Genomic DNA, 18172 nt, shown 5'->3' with positions numbered 1-18172 from the left:
ACGTGATTTTCATTACTGGGTTCTATTTTCTAATTGTTTAATAAACACCTATTTTAGATTTTGCCTCCCATACTGTCCAATTAAAAAAAAGAGAAATTAAGAGGTTTACACTTATGAGAGGTTGTCGTCCACAATCACATTAATTGAATTCCTCTGCTAGCTATTCATTCATTTCTCCTATACACCATTTGATTTTGAAATTAAAATTAAGAAATGTTTGAGTTCAAATTAAACTCAACATTGGTTTATCCGCCCGGTCTTCTCTCTCTCAACTTTATAGTATCATTTTTTCTCTTCCATCGCCCGGTGGTTCTCCTCCCTCCCTTGAATTCTCTCTTCTATATCTTTCTTCTTCTTAAACTCCATTCCTCCCAAACATGCTGAAAGAAGTCCCTATTTCAGTTTTGATTTTTGAAATTGGTTGTTCCTAAAAATTGTATCTTTTACTTTTAGGCAGAGGAGGTGATCTCATCCAAATGTGAGAAATTTTCATGTAACCCAGGTGCATGCGTACTTTCACCCTTTCTTTTTAATGATTAATGTTTGACAGTAACTAATTTCTAACTTCAAATATCCTATGCAGGGCTGCTTGCGGCAATTTTCTCTACAGATAAGTTTTATGACCCTCTAATCAAGTTTAAAACATTATATGGTCAAGTATTTTGTTCATCATTTGCAGACCATTGATAACACTGTTTGTGTAGGCTCTGTACGAATCACTTTCGATCTCTTCCTCTTCTCCTTTGAGATCTTTCACTGAATGCATGTTCCTGCGCTTGCATTTTGGTGAGTTCCCTATCTACCCCTTTTGCTTTTTGGTTGGTGGTTCTTTTGCATTTTTATGGTCTTTTTCATGTTTCTCTTTAAACCGCAGAGGTTCAAAAGATAGATAATAGATATCATGTTTAATTATGAATCTGTTTTAGCTTTCCAAAGATGTGAGATGCTTGCAATGCTTGCTGTTGTGTAAGAATTTAGACAGAGAGACATTGTGGATGATATGTTGACTAAGTTACAAAACTTTTGTATTCCTTCTTTGCAGGAACAGGAAATAGAGCATAACTATGTTGCTTGAATTCTGTTTTGGCTGCCCTTTATTTCTGTTTTGTTCTTCTTAGCAGGGTTGTCTTTTGCTTTTTTGAACCTGTTATCCTTATGCTATATGTATTATATTTCTTCAATACAATACAAGCTTAGTTCTTAAATGTATACCAAGATGATCTTAAATGTATATCATGTTGCTTTAAAATTCTATTTAAGATTAGTTCTATAATATGTTGGTTTTGTGTTTCCAATTCATGTATATTGTTCTAAGGTGGTTGTTAACAAATAGAGATTGGATTGGCTGAAGGTTGTAGAGAGTGCAGAGTAATATCTGAAAGGAGACATATTGATGATACTGATAGTAAGACAAAGCACTGTCTACATGTGATTCTTATTGGCAATAAGACTAATGTTTAATCAACTTTCAGTATTAACATGATATAATTTTCCTCAATACAATACAAGCAATTAATCATAATTGAAATAATAACATATGAAGTACTTTCTGTATATATTACAGAAGGTATTGAGAGAGAGAAAGCAAATTTACCGTTAACCATCATGCTTTTTCTGATTTACTGCTGTTTATCTTAAATCACCTTTGAAGAACTAAAATTGATTAAGTTCCATTCCCATGTGTAGCTGAAGATGACAGTGGAATTGAACCTGCTGATACAATGCAATTCAACTTGGAGACCATAAGAAAGGTTACAAATAACTTTTCCGACACAAATATTCTAGGACAAGGAGGATTTGGACCTGTTTACAAGGTAATGATATGCGCGTACATTTTAGATCAATAATAATTTTCATATAGTGGTATTCACTTACTCTCAGTTCTGATGTACATTTACATCAAACTGAAATATTTTCAGGGTAAGCTTTCCAATGGACTAGAGGTTGCTGTGAAAAGGTTGTCTTCAAATTCAGAACAAGGGGATACAGAGTTCAAGAACGAGGTGCAGTTGGTGGCCAAGCTACAACACATAAATTTAGTCAGGCTACTTGGTCTCAGTTTGGAAAGAGAAGTTACTGGTCTATGAGTTTGTTCCCAAAAAAAGCCTTGACTACTTTATTTTTGGTAAGAACTTTTCTTGATGTGTTGGCAGTGACCCCTTCACTGATATGGTAAGTGCATAATTCAGTTCTGAAGAATGGTAAGTGCATAATTTATGTAGAGATGGTTAAAAATGTTTTATCTTGACATGGGTTTGCAGATTCAGTTAAGCGTGCACATTTAGATTGGTCAATTTTGGTTGTATAGTCTTGCTGATTAGCATGTTTACTGAATGGCATATATGATAGCTATCACTTTTTAATAGCCATTGCTCATGTTATGTCAGGTGGTTGATATATTTCATGATAATTCATATCTGTTTCTATTGAAAAAATTTAATTCTCCCCAGATAATTATATCTAGAAGACTACAACTGAGATGTTCACAACATAAAAGTACTCAGTTCATACTCAGGATTTCAGAAGGTATAAATTCAAAATAATAGAAAAATAAATGGTTAAGCTTATAATTATTGTTGATCATTTGTTTTTAAAATTTTAATAATAATAGTAGAAATTATGATAGTTGCTCTAGAAGATGGGAATTAGGGTCATAACTCATCAGGGAAGTGGGAAAGAGAGGTACATGATAGTGAATGTAATTAGATTTTCACTTGGATGAACCATTAAACAGGAAAAAATTATTTGACTAGAGAAGATAGAAAAGGGAGGAGAGGACTGCAATTGTATTTTACTTAAAAATTGTGCATAGCTCCAGGCTGTTTCTTTGGCTGAATGTAATTAGATTTTTATTTGCATTTAATACTTCTATTTTCCGTAGGTAATGCGCACAGCTTGGACAGGTTTGACATGATTTGATAACGTTAAGAGCTGCTTTGAAACTACATCAAGGAAACTCGATGATTTCTTCAACGAAATAGTAGAAGGAAGGAAGAGCTTTTGGACATATGCAGTCATAGGGAGAAATAATTTTGGATAAAGAAAATGAACTAGAAAAAAAATGTTAAAAAATGAAGCATTGTCATCTTTATTTTAATGCATTAATCTTCAATGATGCATGTTTTTTGTTAAGGCTTTCTTTAAGTGTTATTTATAAACTTGAGAAAGAAATTTTAAGAGTTCTCTTGCTTTAAAGAAAACATGAATATGTAGAGGTTGGTGACTTCAATAAAAAGAAACATCTTTCTATCCGAAGGGAAGCATTCTCTATCTACCAGTTTTTGAAACATGATAAAGAAGGATGACAAAACATACAAAGAATACTATGTAGTATTTGGTTAAGGTGCTGCTTTGTCCTTCATTTATATATATATATATATTTTTTGACAGCAAAATGATAATTTACTAATGAAGAGAGCATATGAAAATCTGCACATGCTGAAAACACCTTACATGGAAAACCCCCAGACTCTTAGAGACTAGAGTGTGTCATTCATTTATATTTGGAGGCTAAAACATGCCTTTTCATTTTTCCTATGTATCAGAAAGTTAATATAATATATCTCAGTTCATTAAAAATAGGGTTAAGGGTCATATTAGTCCCCTGTGTTTGTAAAAGTGTTTAATTTTGGTACCTTAGTAAAAAAAATGACGATTAGTGGCGGTTTTTTTTACAGTTATTGGCGGATTTTTGACTGAGGGACTAAAATCAATCGTTTTTACAAACAAAGAGACTAATATGACCCTTAACCCTTAAAAATATATCCATGTAGAGAATTGGTGCATTTATCATGATTCACTTAGATTGGCTTTAGCTCATTATCTTTTTCTCTTAAATTTTACGAATTGGATTTAGTTCTACATATCTATAAGTTACATAGTAAATAAAATATATATAAAAATATGAATTTTTGATACTAAATATTTTTTTAAGAATAAAATGATGTATTAATCACATCTTTGAGAACAAAGATTAAGAAAGATACAAAGTTTTTCAATTAAATTATATTAATAAAATATTGTTTGTATACGAATGTATTGATACATTAATCAGCTGGCAAAATATTTATGGTAACCTAAATACTAACTTTTTTATTAATTTCAAATAAACTTCTTAAAAATTAAAATTTGATAGTTTTGTAACTATTTCAGCATAGAAAATTAGGAATAATTATTCTGATTTTTAAATATTATTATATTATTATATAATATTCTAATCTTATTAATTTTTCACTTTTTAAAATTTCTTCCAGTTTTGACCGGAAAGAACTTTTAATTATTATTGTTGTCAAGAATTTATAAAGAAATATCTTCTTTTTCTAATTCAGATGGTGGAGTTCTAATTAAATATTTTTAGAAGTAAAAAATATATAAAACTATGATAAATATGTCGTGCTATTTTCCACGGTATCTATCAGCCATTTTCGATAAAATTTTCTGCATAAGTTTATGCTATATGCTGTTTTTAGAATCTTTAAATGATTTTAAGGGAATATATAATTTAATTGTGAAAATTGGGAAGACAGTGGGAAGAACATTTTCAGTTATATTTATTTATGTTTAAGTTACATATTAAAAAACTCATACGGGGAGAAACATTTTGCATGAAAATGATTTCAAGTTGAAACTTAGAAAATGTTTTGTTATAATTTTAGTACTTTTCTCATAACTTTTAAATAATTTAAGAGTAGATATACATAAGAGTTATAATTTGATTGTGAATATAAGGCTCCCACAGGGATATAGAGAAAAATAAACATATTTAGTCTATATTTATTAATTATATAGTAAAAAGCTCCTACATAAGGAACATTTTGCATGAAAGTACTTTCAAGTTGAAACTAATAGAAAATGTTTTGTTATAATTTAGTAATTTTCTCATACTTTTTAAATAATTTAAGAATAAATATACATAAGTATTTTTATTTGATTGGGAATATAGGGCTCCCACGAAGAATTAGAGAAGAATAAACATATTTAGTCTATATTTATTAATTATATAGTAAAAAGCTCCTGCATGAGGATCAATTTGCATGGAAATACTTTTAAGTTGAAACTAATAGAAAATGTTTTAATACAATTTTAGTAAATTTTCCATACTTTTTAAATAATTTAGGAGTATATATGCAGAAGCATTATAATTTGACTGTGGTAAAATGGCTCCCACGAGAGATTAGAGAAGAATTAACATATTTAGTCTATATTTATTAATTATATAGTACAAAATTCCTACATGATGAACATTTTGCATGAAAATACTTTAAATTGAAACTATAGAAAATGTTTTACTAAAATTTTAGTACTTTTTCCATACTTTTAAATAATTTTAAGAGTAGATATACGAAACCATTTTAATTTGATTGTGAAAACATAAATTCCACGGGAAAGAACATTTATTTTAAAATATTTTCAAGTTGAAAATAACAAACATATTTATATATATATATATATATATATATATATAAATATGAAATTTTGACGACAATTAGAATAAATGAACATATATAGCTTATATTTTTTTATGTTTAAGTTTTACGATGAGAAAGTAAAATAAATTATTGAGTCGCTAAATTCAAGTTTTCTAAGCATCCAATCAGCATAACAATCTTACAACATAGATTAATACAACTTCCAAATGAACAAGTTGTTGGAATAACTTATACATTAGAGAGAGAGAGAGAGAGAGAGAGAGAGAGAGAGTGTGAGAGAGAGAGAGAACAATTTGTCATACAATTTATTACTCCCTCCGGTCCTATTTATAAGCATGAAAGAGAAGAAAAACCTTGGTCCTTTTTATAAGAACCAAATGAAAGTTTGAGCTATATTAATTAATTTTTTCCAATGATGCCCTTATTAATTCTAACTTATAAAATGTGTCTCATTAATTATTCTCTCTCTTTCCCACTTTTCAACACTAATAACAAATGGTAATTTTGGAAGTTTATTTTTATTTAAGACAAATTTAATGCATTTTATCTAGTTTAACTACATTTCTTAAACTATGCGAATTTTTTTTTGTTGCTTATAAATAGGACCGGAGGGAGTATATTATTATATCATAAACAAATTAATCAAATAAAACATAATATTTACGTTTACTTTTCATTTATACAAAATAAATAATTCTATATATTAAAAGCAAATTATTATATACTTGGAAATATGTCCCCCGTGCATCGGCACGGGTATACATACTAGTATATATATATATGTAGAAATTAAAATTTAACTAAAAATGACATGTGGCGTGCCACTTCAACCCTGTCCTGCCACTAGGCAATATCGCCAAGGCTCAATCCTCCGGCAAGGAACAAAAACATAATCTTCCTAAATGCAAAAGGTATATTGTTACACATTTTGCAATTGAGGACAAAATTTAGACTCAATGTAAAAACACAAAACTAGTTTGATGATTAACCTTAAATTTTATAAACAACTTTTTTTTTGCTTAATACATCAAAAGGCCCCTGGAATTGTAAAGGGAATCAGTTCCAGGACCTAAGAAATTTTCTTATCAAATTAGGCCCCTAAGAATTTTTTTTTAATTCAATTAAGGACAAAGTGTGTCTGATGCTGAAGTGGCTTCAATTTTAGCCTATTCAGCTTTTCCACGTGACATTTGGAATTATTTTTTAATTGAAAATTTCTAAAAGTTAATTTTTTAATTCCAACTCATTTTTTAATTATTCAAAAAATCTTTAATTAATTATTCATCATTCTGATTAGCTTGACTAACCCCAGATCTCATTGAACTTCTCATCTTCCTCCCTCCTCTCCCACTATACCCACCCTCAACCTCACCCCACCCCCAACCCAAACGAAACCCCAACCCCAACCTTGCAAACCTGCCGTGTGGGTCGCGCTTCACCGCCGCTTCCTTGTCGCCACCGCCCCCCATCTCCCTCTCTCTAAATCATCCGTGGTCGTCCTGGGCTTGTGGTGGCTTGCGGTGGTGAATGGGTTTGTTGGGTTCGTCGTCCTTTTCTCTCGCCCCCATCACGCTCTTCCTCTCTCTGATTCGTACTGTTCCGATGATCTCGAAGCCCTCAGGGAGCGCCGCTTGGAAGCAACATCGTTCCTCTTCTTGTGATTCGATGGATCTGAGGGATGGTGGTGGGTTCTGGTGATGGGTTCTGGGTTTGGGGTGGCGTGAAGAGGTTGGTGGTGGTGGTGGGTGGTTTCTGGGTTTCTAGTTGATGGTGGTGGTAGGTTTTGGGTGGCGTGGAGGTGGGTTCTGGGTTTAGTCTAGCTCAGAATTTCTTCTTTGAATCCAACATAGATGGGTTGCTATGAGGAGATGAGAAATAGAGGAATGTTTGGTTGTGTGTTATTTTCTCAACTTTTTGTTTTGTAATGGTTTTGAAGGCTTGGTTGCGCTAATGAATGTGATATTTTATCTTTCTATTTGTTGAGTTCAGACTCTCCTTCACTCTGCCTTCTCTCTTTATAGTTATGATTTAGTCCTTGATTCTAGTTTTAACGAGAACTCTTGCTAATTTGGTGATAAAAGAAGGAAGAAGGATCGAGTTCTGTCACTCACGCACACAACTAACAAAGGAGATAATTTCGCAGATCTTGGATCTGAACTTGGAAGAACAAGAAATGGATTTAGAGAGATAATTAGGTTATAATTAGTTAAGGGATTATTAGATTAGGGATTTTATTTAAAAGATTTTATTAAGTTTTTTATTTTTTTTCTGCTTAAATAAATGAGTTGGAATTAAAAAATAGTTTTATAATTTTTTAATTTAAAAAAAATGCCACGTGAAATTGCTGTCTAGGATAAAATTGAAGTCTGACAGCATTTGTCCTTAATTGAATTAACAAAAATTCTTAGGGACACAATTTGATGAAAATTTTTTTCAGGTCCTGGAACTGATTCCCTTTACAATTTCAAGGGCCTTTTTGATGTATTAAGTTTTTTTTTTCTGAAATAAAATACCAACGTTCCTTACGTAACAAAATTTGTCCTAAATAATAAAAACTAATTTTTCATAATCTGCCTCTTTGCATATAGAAATTATCTTCTTGTTTATCTTTTCAATCTTAAAGGGGTAAACCAAATATTTTAAATTTATTAGTAGTTTGCGCAATTAACTATATGCTACCATGAACCATCTTTCAAAACGCTGGTTTCCAAATTTCCAATCATTTCCCCTTAAATAAAAATTGGTGACAATTCCATTGATTCGATTGTTGGGGTTGATTGCAATGTAAGTCCCACATTGTTAATGAAGGAAAAAAAAAATCCAGTTATGCATCTTGGAGAAGTCCGACATTGCTTAGATTAGTGAGGGGTGGGAGGGTCCAAGACTATATATAGGGAACTTAGGCTTCTTGTTTCAACACACTAAAACACCAAAAATGTCACCTGAAAACCCTTTAAGTTTATATTTGTGTTTTCTTTTTCTCTTATGCTCTTGGTTTAGAGCATTGTGAGATGTATTTCAAATATTTACTTTAGAGAGTGTGGGTGTACTGGGGTCATGGGGGGTTGAGAGTGAAGTCTATGTGTTGTAACAATTTTTACATAGTGTTTATTCTCTGGTTGTCGGTTTTGACAACGACCTTGGTTTTTTCTCCGGTTTTGGAGTTTCCACGTTATATTCTTGTGTTGTTGATTGTGCTCCTGCTTTATTTTTACTTCTTCAGCTGTGTTATTTCCTAACAGTGGTATCAGAGCTTCCGGTTCGATGGATATCATTTTGTGTGGTATTGCGAAGGTGCTGAAGAAGTGTGACATTGTGAAGTGCTGGTTTGGGAGGTTCTGGCTGGGAACCAACCCGGTGCACGGTTTACAGTCGGTCTGCAGCTGTGATGATGCTGTGATGGAGGAGTTGATGTAATCATGATTACACAAGGCGCTCTGGGCATGAAATTTTCCAGGTGGCACACGGGCATGGGTCGATATAGATGCAAGGTGTGTGGTGATAGCGTGCGGGCATTGGTTGGCGTTGATGCAAAGTACGTGGTTATGTCGATGGCTGATGAACTTCCGAAGAAAGCCAACATGGAAGTTGCACCATAAATTTTCAGCAAGGTTTCGGCATGTGGAAATTCTTGGAATGATTTAGTTTCAAGTGAAGGAAATTCTTGGGATGGTTTAGTTCCAAGTGTGGTGTACTCTTTATGGTGGGGTATGATAATTTAATTTGTCGGTATATAGACAATGAGAATTATGTTTATCGGTGAAGACAATGATTGTCGGTGTAGACAATGAAGATTGAAGACCATTACAATCAAGGTGGAGATTATTGGGGTTGATTGCAATGTAAGTCTCACATTGCTAATGAAGGAGAAAAAAAGATCCAGTTATGCATCTTGGAGAAGTTCCACATCGCTTAGATTAGTGAGGGGTGGGAGAGTCCAAGACTATATGTATGGAACTTATGCTCCTTGTTTCAACACACCAAAACACCAAAGATGTAGCACCTGAAAACACTTTAAGTTTATATTTGTGTTTTCTTTTTCTCTTATGCTCTTGGTTTAGAGCATTGTGAGATGTAGTTCAAATATTTACTTTGGAGAGTGTGGGTGTACTGGGGTCATGGGGTGGTTGAGAGTGAAGTCTATGTGTTGTAACAATTTTCACATAGAGTTTATTCTCTGGTTGTCGGTTTTGACAACGGTCGTGGTTTTTTCTCCGATTTTGGAGTTTCCACGTTATATTCTTGTGTTGTTGATTGTGCTCATGCTTTATTTTTACTTTTATAATTTTTTAATTTAAAAAAAAATGCCACGTGAAATTGCTGACTAGGATAAAATTGAAGTCTGGCAGCATTTGTCCTTAATTGAATTAAAAAAAATTCTTAGGGACACAATTTGATGAAAAAAATTTCAGATCATGGAACTGATTCCCTTTACAATTTCAGGGGCCTTTTTTATGTATTAAGCCTTTTTTTTCTGAAATAAAATACCAACGTTCCTTACGTAACAAAATTTGTCCTAAATAATAAAAACTAATTTTTCATAATCTGCCTCTTTGCATATAGAAATTATCTTCTTGTTTATCTTTTCAATCTTAAAGGGGTAAACCAAATATTTTAAATTTATTAGTAGTTTGCGCAATTAACTATATGCTACCATGAACCATCTTTCAAAACACTGGTTTCCAAATTTCCAATCATTTCCCCTTAAATAAAAATTGGTGACAATTCCATTGATTCGATGTGATAACCTTCACATTTCGTCGTCCAATCCAATTGGTGCAGGAACTTGAAGACTATCCTCAAACACGAGAGAAGGAAATATGTCCTTTAGCAATCAATTGTTGAGCCAAATGCTGCTAATGCTTTATGGAATGAAAAAGACGCTCACAGGAAGCATTTGGAATTAGTATGATGCTTTGGATGTCGCTTCTCTCATACTATTTACCATGAACTATGAGCTTTATAAGCAACATGAAACCATGAATTCGTAGAATATGATAATGCATTATCAAGAGCAAGCTAAGCATGATAAGTATGAGGCTTGCAAGTCATTGTTTCCGTGTAAGCGAGGAGAGGGTAGCCATATCAGAACTTGTGCTCATAATGATTGGGTATATTGAGCACCTTGAAAGGCTGGTCTCCCCATGGCCAAGAGTTAGTCACAAATTTGATCATGCAATTAGACAGTTATAGTCACTTCATGAATTGCAAGATGAACGAGATTGACAAACATTTGCCAAAGTTGCTTAATATATTGAGAATTGTTGAGCAAATCATTCATAAGGGAAAGGCCATTATGATGTTCCAAAACAAGCACAAAGGTAAGAAAAGAAGAAGGGCAAGAAACCCAAACTGCAAGCAAGGGCAATGACAAGCTTAGTGATCCAACTTGGACCTCTGTGGTTCGGTCCATCGTCACTCGTCAGCTGGCCATCATAAGCACCTGATGATCCAAGAGGTCGAAGCATATCTAGTATGACGTCAGTCGTGGATGACTTGACCCCAGTTCGTAACCCGAATCGCCCCCGGAAACCGAAAGCACCCGAAGAATATCTCGCAGAAGGATCCAGAATCAACCGACCAACTTATTGAAGATATTTACATGAGAAGAGTCTAGAACATTGGACGTCGCAGAGGGAAACAAATAAGCACTAGCCAAAGAAATCCATTTGGATCGTCCAGCGAGGTACGATTGAATGTTCTATGTTACAATCCAACGATCACCCACACTCTGTGCCGCGTCTGTTAGGGAGCGGTATTGCTACAGGTACACACAATTGACCATAATGTTAGTCTGCCAAAATTACACCTGACTTGGGTGTTGGAGCGCCTTTGCAGGTACCCCCGAGCTCCCCCACCTGGCGACGGAGGACGACGCTAGACCATTAACTCGACAACGAAGGACCAACAACTCGACGACGAAGGACCACCAACTCGATGACCGAAGAGCCATCAGCTTGACGACAGAGGGTGGAGGACCTTTCATTAGCCCGATGACGGACGATTGACAGATCACCCAACACTATGGTGGAGCTTAGCTGAGATGACAATAACACCACCCTTTTATTGTTTGGGTCTATATCTCTGATATTGGTCTTGACACTTGGCACTTTTGGCTGAAGCTCAAGGGCATTATTGCTAGGGAAGGCATGCGCTTCCACTTTGATCAGACATTGAGACATGACATTGGAAGAGAACTCCCCAAGTTTCTGGATGTGGATCTCAAATTTGTCATAATGTGCAGGGCTATAAGTAGAGTTAAATGGACCTAAACATGGGCAATGGAGCAAGACTTGCAGATATAGCCTAGTGACTGCAAACAATTTGTCCGTCCAACAACCTCATTCAATTAGTTGGTCCTAAGTCCTAACTGGTCTGTCTTCAATGATAACTCTTGCGCCATTTTTCCTTATAAGGGTCGACGTTTCTCTACTTTCACCATCTTCCTAGCAACGGTCTGTTCATCTTTGTCGACTCAATTCTACCCTATCATATTGTTCGTTAACCTTGTCTCATGGCACTGACACTGACACAAGGACTGCCACATCGAGTAGAGTCTTCCAGTTCTGTATTCAACCACCTTCTTAGTAAGTTATCTCAGTCTTTGGCATCATTACCTTCAAATTCTGTTTTGCAGAAACAAAATTTGATTTAGATGTAAGGTGCCTCATCCCCATTAGTTAGCTCGTTTAATGTTGGAATATGAGACAATGATGTTCAGGTATATTTGAACAAGAAACTAAATTCATTCCACCAATGGAATTAAAAGAAACATACCTATCTGAAAAGATAAACTTGAAGCTACATCTGACTTGTATAGACAGACAAAACAGCTATTATACAGTGAAGATCTTCCTGTGTATGACTAAATTCTCATATAACATCTAGATAAATCCCCTGAACCCAAGTAACTTGTGATTAAAGTGGTATCAAAGATCTCATTTATCAACAAATGCCAACTCAGCCAGGTCAATGGAGCGAGCAAGACCAGCAGCTTTGTTTTGACATTCTTGGTGTTCATCATCAGGATCACTGTCAGCAACTATACCAGCACCAGCTTGAAGGTAAGCGATCCACTCTCGCCGTGGGTTCACATCTTTGTACGAGTACATTGTGTCGTACCTAGTTCCTGTTGGAAATACTATGGTCCTGAGAGCTAGAGCAATGTCCATTTCGCCGGAGAAAGAGATGTATCCAAATCCTCCGCTATAAGGCCCCCGTCTTGCCACCTCTAACTCATCAATCAATTCCATAGCCCTCACCTGCATCCACCAGTCATCAAGTTAAAATGAAGCTGAATATCAAAATTCAGTGTGTTTACAGGTTGTCAGCAAGCAGAAGCTGCAGAACATTATTGTCACAAATAAGTGACATCAAAGTTTCAGCCAGGGAAGAAGCCAAACATAATGTCAATGTCAATATCAGATAACAAAGAAAGAGACACCAACCATAATGCATCCTTAGAATGTGAACTGAAAGGATGAACAAGCATGCATCAACTAGATTTACAAGATTGGAATAGAAATGTAAGGGCTTGGTCATAATTTCCCCAAATAGGATAACCAAACTGGTTTGTTCCTATAAATAATACCTGCTTTTCAAATTTAGAAGAAATTGTAAGTTGACTAAAAGAAGTCAAGAAAATTACGAACCTTTGGTGCTCCACTGACAGTTCCAACAGGCAACGCAGCACGGAGGGCATCCCAGCTAGTCAAATGGTCTTGCAACTCTCCTGTAACCTTCAAATATAATCAAGAATGCATTACATGAAGAATATTTTTGTAGAAACATAAGGATGCAATTATATATTATCTAGTATCATGATTTTATTGAATAAAGCAATTATTTTTGAGAGGGAGCAATGAGGGGGACCATGGTTGCATCAATAATATAGGATACTGTGCAGGTAACCATAATTGCAAAAATATTTTTTGTCATACACAGTAGAGAACATAACACAACAGTTGAAAGCCCACAGTTTTATAATGCCAGATAATATGAACTTCAAGATACAGGGAGACATCTGCAATGTTACTATCTGACTTTCCAATAAGAATTACATGTATTACTTCAATGAGGAATAGGAAAACCAAACAGAAATTGGTTTTTCATGGGTCACTCACCATCACAGTTGCTTGTTACATAAGAAACTCTAACAGACTAGTTTTAGAACATTTACAAACAAGAAAAGGGTCTCACCGTTGAGCTTATGTGCATGACATGAGAATATCGCTCGATGTTCATAAGCTTTTCGACTTTGACAGAACCACTTTTTGAGACCTACAAACACAATTTGTGTTACCAGAACCATCACAACTTAAAAGTACAAAATACAGACTATGACTTCTCAAAAAGTCAAAAGTTACTTTCTTACGGAATATATTCATTCAAACAACTTCTTTCTGCAATATTATTTAAAACAAGACGAGGTTAAAACAAAGTTCATAATCATAAATACTATTATCATACTTGTTATACGTTACAAAGAAAGGATGGGCACTCTAGAACGAAAAATTCATAATATATAGCAGTTAACAATAACTTTTAAGATCCATATCCATAAAATAGATAAGTTCATTATTTTTAACACAACAAGATAATCCAGTTGCAGATTGGCTTTTAGTGAACACCTAAACAAGCTGATAAGGGATTTGCAACCACAGTTGAGCTCCAATTATTAGTTATATATTGATTGATGTAACTTTATTCAATAGAGGAGATTAAGTCTATAGAAGAAATATACGAAGGAAGAGTGGCAATATTTTCTTGAACTAATTAAAATAGCTATTGCTTCAAGATACCTTGGAGTAGGGTTAACAAATAGAGGATCCATTAAAGTGACTATTTGTAACAAACCTTTCCAACATCATTGCGTCCCAAATCAACCAGCATTACATGCTCAGCGCATTGCTTTTCATCTTGTAGGAGTTTCATTTCTATCATTTCATCTTCTTCCGGTGTCTTGCCCCTTCTAGCTGTCCCAGCCAATGGACGATTCACAATCTTATTCTGTACACGACAACATTATAATAAATCTCCAATGTCTACTTAAAAGTAATAACAAGCACTATAACATACCTGATATGACTTTTCTTTGTCAAGGTTTATGAAAAATAAGTGACCAAGTAAGAAGTACGATTTGATTAAAAAACCTGATCTATGTATAAAAGCTACCTTCTTTATACGCGTAAGAATCTCGGGACTTGAAGCAACAAGAATACATCCCCTAGCCTGTTTAGGAAATGCATAATCATTAGAACTTGAAAAGACTGAACCGCAATTTTTCAGAATGAGTCATTTTTATGTGTTAAATCGAAATAAACCTGCAAATAAGTCATATAAGGACTTGGATTCACTACTCTCAATGCTCTATAAATTTCAAATGGATCGGCAAAGGTTCTTCGTTCGAATCTCTGACTTAAGACAATCTGGAAAATGTCCCCTGCTTTAATATGTTCTTTTGCCTGAAGGACTGCCTCCTTGTATGCTTCACATGTCAAGTTTGACTTCTTTAAAGGAGGACCGAAATTGTGAGTTTGCAAATCCACAGAGCCTGGAGATAGCCTTGGGCTAAGAAATGCACACTTAAAATTAATTTTGATTCAATCATAACAATCACATCATTAAAGAGCTGAACAATCAACAGATGACATACGGTTTGCTATCTTGTAATTTGGCCACTAATTTTTCTAATCGTTCCATTCCATCCAGGTAAGCACTCTCAGGTGAGGAATATCGATCAATCCTCAACCAAACAATCACATATGCTTTCTGTTGGGTATTATACAAATAAACAAAAATGAACAAACAATGACGTTATGGATGAGTCTTAATATAATCCATATTAATGCACTTAAATAGTACTTGGATAATCTTGAGCTATAAAATTGCTCCTTGTAAATGCCCAGTAGATTCCATATCAGTGTTCAGCATTTATTTCATCCCAGTTATATTCATGTCATGCTTTCTATCCCTAACATAAAATCATTAAATCATACATGTCCACAGATGTAAAAAAGGCATTTACCTTCTCCACATGATCAAACACAACCACAGTATCATAGAGGCCCAGATGTATGTCTGGAAGGCTCCTGTCATCCATTGGAGCATTTGAAAAAGGTAGCCTTTTCTTTTCCACAAAGCGAACTGTGTCATATGAGAAATAACCAGCCCAACCACCTACAAGAACAGATTAAACTAGTTAAAGTTCTGCAGATAACATAATCAGATGAAGAAAAAAATATGTTAACGATACAGCTCTCTCTAACGAACGCGCAAGCATGCACTCTCTAATGCGCACCCATACATACGTGTGCGCTCAAGCGGGCACACATAACAAAAAAATTTAAAGGACAAATAACACTGTCAACATTCAGATGATAAAATCGCAATCCCAAAAAAGCCAAGAGATTTCAACTTCATTTATACAAAAAACCAGAAAACACAAGCTGATATAATGTTCATTTAATTTTTAAGAATTATAGTTGTGCTTACTGAAGCTTAAAAGAAGTTAGTGGTTTTAAAAGAGTGTTGTCAAATATCCGCCATGGTTGAATCTCATGGAGGAATTCTAGCAAGCTACCTTGGCCGATAATCCGCCAGATGCTGCCAAAACCCATCAACGCCACCACTATTTGTCAAATGTGGCCTGTTTATGGCTTTCCGCCATAATCCACCATCCGCCATTAACATCACTGTTTTAAAAGGATCAATATGAGGTGAAGTACTTGAGGTATGCTTAATGTATGTATTGTCAACTAAACAATTCTAACCGTTAGGGTTTTCCGTTATCGCAAAATAAGTTGTTTGCATTGCAGCCATCATGCGTCATAGGTCAGAGTTCATGATTCACAAATAAACAACAGAATTAAACAAAAAACAATTCAGCCTCATTATTTCATAAACAAATTATTTTGTCTGAAAATTTCATAATTGAACTGTAATTTGCCAATTTTCAATCTTGCCACACAATGGGTGTTATGATCATACTACTCTTACCACAGAATGCATCTGGAAGTTCATCAGTGAGATAAGGTTTCCAACCCTCTGAGATTCTTCTGGGAATCGTCATAGGATCATCTACAGTTTCCTCAGTTAAATGCCCAGATTCATGGTCCATTATTGTTACTTTATTTTCTTTTGCCACAACTTCAACTGTTGGTTGTGCTCCTACAACACTATAGCGACCCTGCAATCAATCCAATCCTGAATTTCAGTAAATAAACAATTAAACCTAAAACTCAAAATCATGGAAATGCCATAGCACACTCACCACATTCGAGGACTGAAAATTTGGCTCTGCAGATTCAAAGAGAAAGCTAGGAGCCTCCCGGTCATCTTCCTTAACCAAATACCGATAAGCAAGAACAGGAGTAAGCTGGTCAGAGAATATGCATTTATGCAGAGGAATCAAGTTTCCATGTTTTGAAGCCTCTACAAATTTCCTTCCTTCCTCAACTGCAAAAGTAGCGAATGCTTAGTCGTCAAAGATTTACTCAAACAAAAAAAGGCATTAATTTTGGTACCCACCCCCTTACATTCTCTCATCATCCAAATCTACCACATTTTTTTATAGGCAAATGTTAGTTGTTAACTGTTAGTAAATTAGTTCCTTCACCAGGGTGCCCTTCACCCTTCAATGCCCTTACCCTTCATTTCCCTTAGCACACCAAGTGAGCTACCCATAAATCTACCGCATTAACGTTTGCAGTAACCAATTACACACCGCAAAACAAAGCATACCTTCAACAATCATGTTCGCGGAAAAATGCAAAATGGGGAAGCTATATAAGTATAAGAATGTAAAGGGGTGGTACCAAAATGAATGCCCAAAAACAAATCAGTCTGAAATTGCTGCAAACACAAAGGCAATAAACCAAAAATGATGAAGAAAAGATGCTCCATACTATCTAACCAAGAGCCTTAAATCTCAAAATAAATCAAATGCGGGTAGGTCCTATTTAACAGATGAATCTTCATTTTATTGGGGGGAATTTAAAAATACTAAAAGAACACTGTAGCAAAAAATCACTGACCGTGAGCTAAGCTTGGAAGTGCAGAGCACCTCAATGTGGCAGCAGGAGTGACTGAGAGTGAAACTCCGGTGAGCCTCGGCGGAGAGAGACGGCTGCCGGAAGGAGCAATGCGGCGAGAGAAGGCTAGGGCTTGCGTTGTGGAGGCATTTGCAGAGAGCATTTTGCTTGGGTTGTGAGCTCTTCTTCTGTTGCTTGAAGAATCGTTATATTCATGCACTGAATGAAAACGTTGGTGCTATGCAGTAGTTATATATACTACTAGAGGATTTTGAATGCAATGAACCTGTTTTCTCATTTTTGAGATTGAGGGATGAATAATGATGTATGAGAGTGGGGTAATCCGTAATCCCATAAATTATTACATATCAGGCAGTCTGTATGCATAATTTTGAATGGAAAAGGAAAAGGACGTTAGCTAATAGCTAGGGTCACCCCTTGCCCATTCATTCTTGTTTCTGATCGTTGTTGAGGGGCTAAATGGATTATTTTTAAGGGCTTATTTTTTGATCAGGATATGATAAGAGCATGATATGATAAGAAATTGGATAAAGACAAGATATGATAAAAGCAAGATAAACATTTATCCTATCTTTTCAAGTCGACCTGCCCTGTTCAGTTTAGCCCGACCTGTTCAGGTCAGCCTGATTGGTTCATGTCGTCCTTGACAATTTAGATCGGTTCGTCCCCTTCAAATCAGGTTTTATAAAT

The 18172-nt window shown here is 35.0% G+C and overlaps 2 protein-coding genes across 5 annotated transcripts; one reads left to right on the top strand and one right to left on the bottom strand.

Annotated features, from left to right (window-relative positions):
- Positions 1-226: 226 nt before the first annotated feature.
- On the top strand, positions 227-3280 carry LOC130726376 (cysteine-rich receptor-like protein kinase 18). Of its 4 annotated transcripts, none has more exons than XM_057577636.1 (4): positions 227-786; positions 1687-1814; positions 1920-2125; positions 2451-3277. In XM_057577636.1, the coding sequence occupies exons 1-3, from the start codon at positions 765-767 to the stop codon at positions 2085-2087; spliced, it is 318 nt and encodes a 105-aa protein (XP_057433619.1). In that variant the 5' UTR covers positions 227-764; the 3' UTR covers positions 2088-2125; positions 2451-3277. The 4 variants fall into 4 exon arrangements, 3 of the variants coding, with proteins under 3 accessions (XP_057433619.1, XP_057433620.1, XP_057433618.1); XM_057577637.1 differs by having other exon boundaries at positions 228-786; positions 2882-3280; XR_009014803.1 differs by having other exon boundaries at positions 230-786; positions 1920-2526; positions 2882-3277.
- An 8875-nt stretch (positions 3281-12155) lies between these two features.
- LOC130724517 (anthranilate synthase alpha subunit 1, chloroplastic-like) lies at positions 12156-17922 on the bottom strand. The gene is made up of 11 exons (XM_057575757.1): positions 17465-17922; positions 16702-16886; positions 16428-16617; positions 15457-15608; positions 15085-15200; positions 14753-14999; positions 14604-14660; positions 14286-14438; positions 13629-13709; positions 13082-13168; positions 12156-12691 (listed from the first exon to the last, which is right to left on the bottom strand). The coding sequence occupies exons 1-11, from the start codon at positions 17622-17624 to the stop codon at positions 12368-12370; spliced, it is 1752 nt and encodes a 583-aa protein (XP_057431740.1). The 5' UTR covers positions 17625-17922; the 3' UTR covers positions 12156-12367.
- Between the last annotated feature and the right edge of the window lie 250 nt (positions 17923-18172).

Source organism: Lotus japonicus, chromosome 6 (assembly GCF_012489685.1).
Source record: "Lotus japonicus ecotype B-129 chromosome 6, LjGifu_v1.2".
NCBI classification, from domain to species: Eukaryota; Viridiplantae; Streptophyta; class Magnoliopsida; order Fabales; family Fabaceae; genus Lotus; species Lotus japonicus.
This window is presented reverse-complemented; position numbering and strand designations above follow the sequence as displayed.

What these genes read in the sequence shown, in the direction of transcription:
- LOC130724517 (XM_057575757.1), bottom strand. Translation starts at nt 17,624, where the DNA reads ATGCTCTCTGCAAATGCCTCCACAACGCAAGCCCTAGCCTTCTCTCGC. An exon ending in ACTTCCAAGCTTAGCTCACG is followed by an intron (nt 16,887 to 17,464) that starts GTCAGTGATTTT and finishes CTACTTTTGCAG; the next exon opens with TTGAGGAAGGAAGGAAATTT. An exon ending in ATTTTCAGTCCTCGAATGTG is followed by an intron (nt 16,618 to 16,701) that starts GTGAGTGTGCTA and finishes GATTGATTGCAG; the next exon opens with GGTCGCTATAGTGTTGTAGG.
- LOC130726376 (XM_057577637.1), top strand. Translation starts at nt 765, where the DNA reads ATGTTCCTGCGCTTGCATTTTG. An exon ending in GTTCCTGCGCTTGCATTTTG is followed by an intron (nt 787 to 1,686) that starts GTGAGTTCCCTA and finishes TCCCATGTGTAG; the next exon opens with CTGAAGATGACAGTGGAATT. An exon ending in GATTTGGACCTGTTTACAAG is followed by an intron (nt 1,815 to 1,919) that starts GTAATGATATGC and finishes AAATATTTTCAG; the next exon opens with GGTAAGCTTTCCAATGGACT.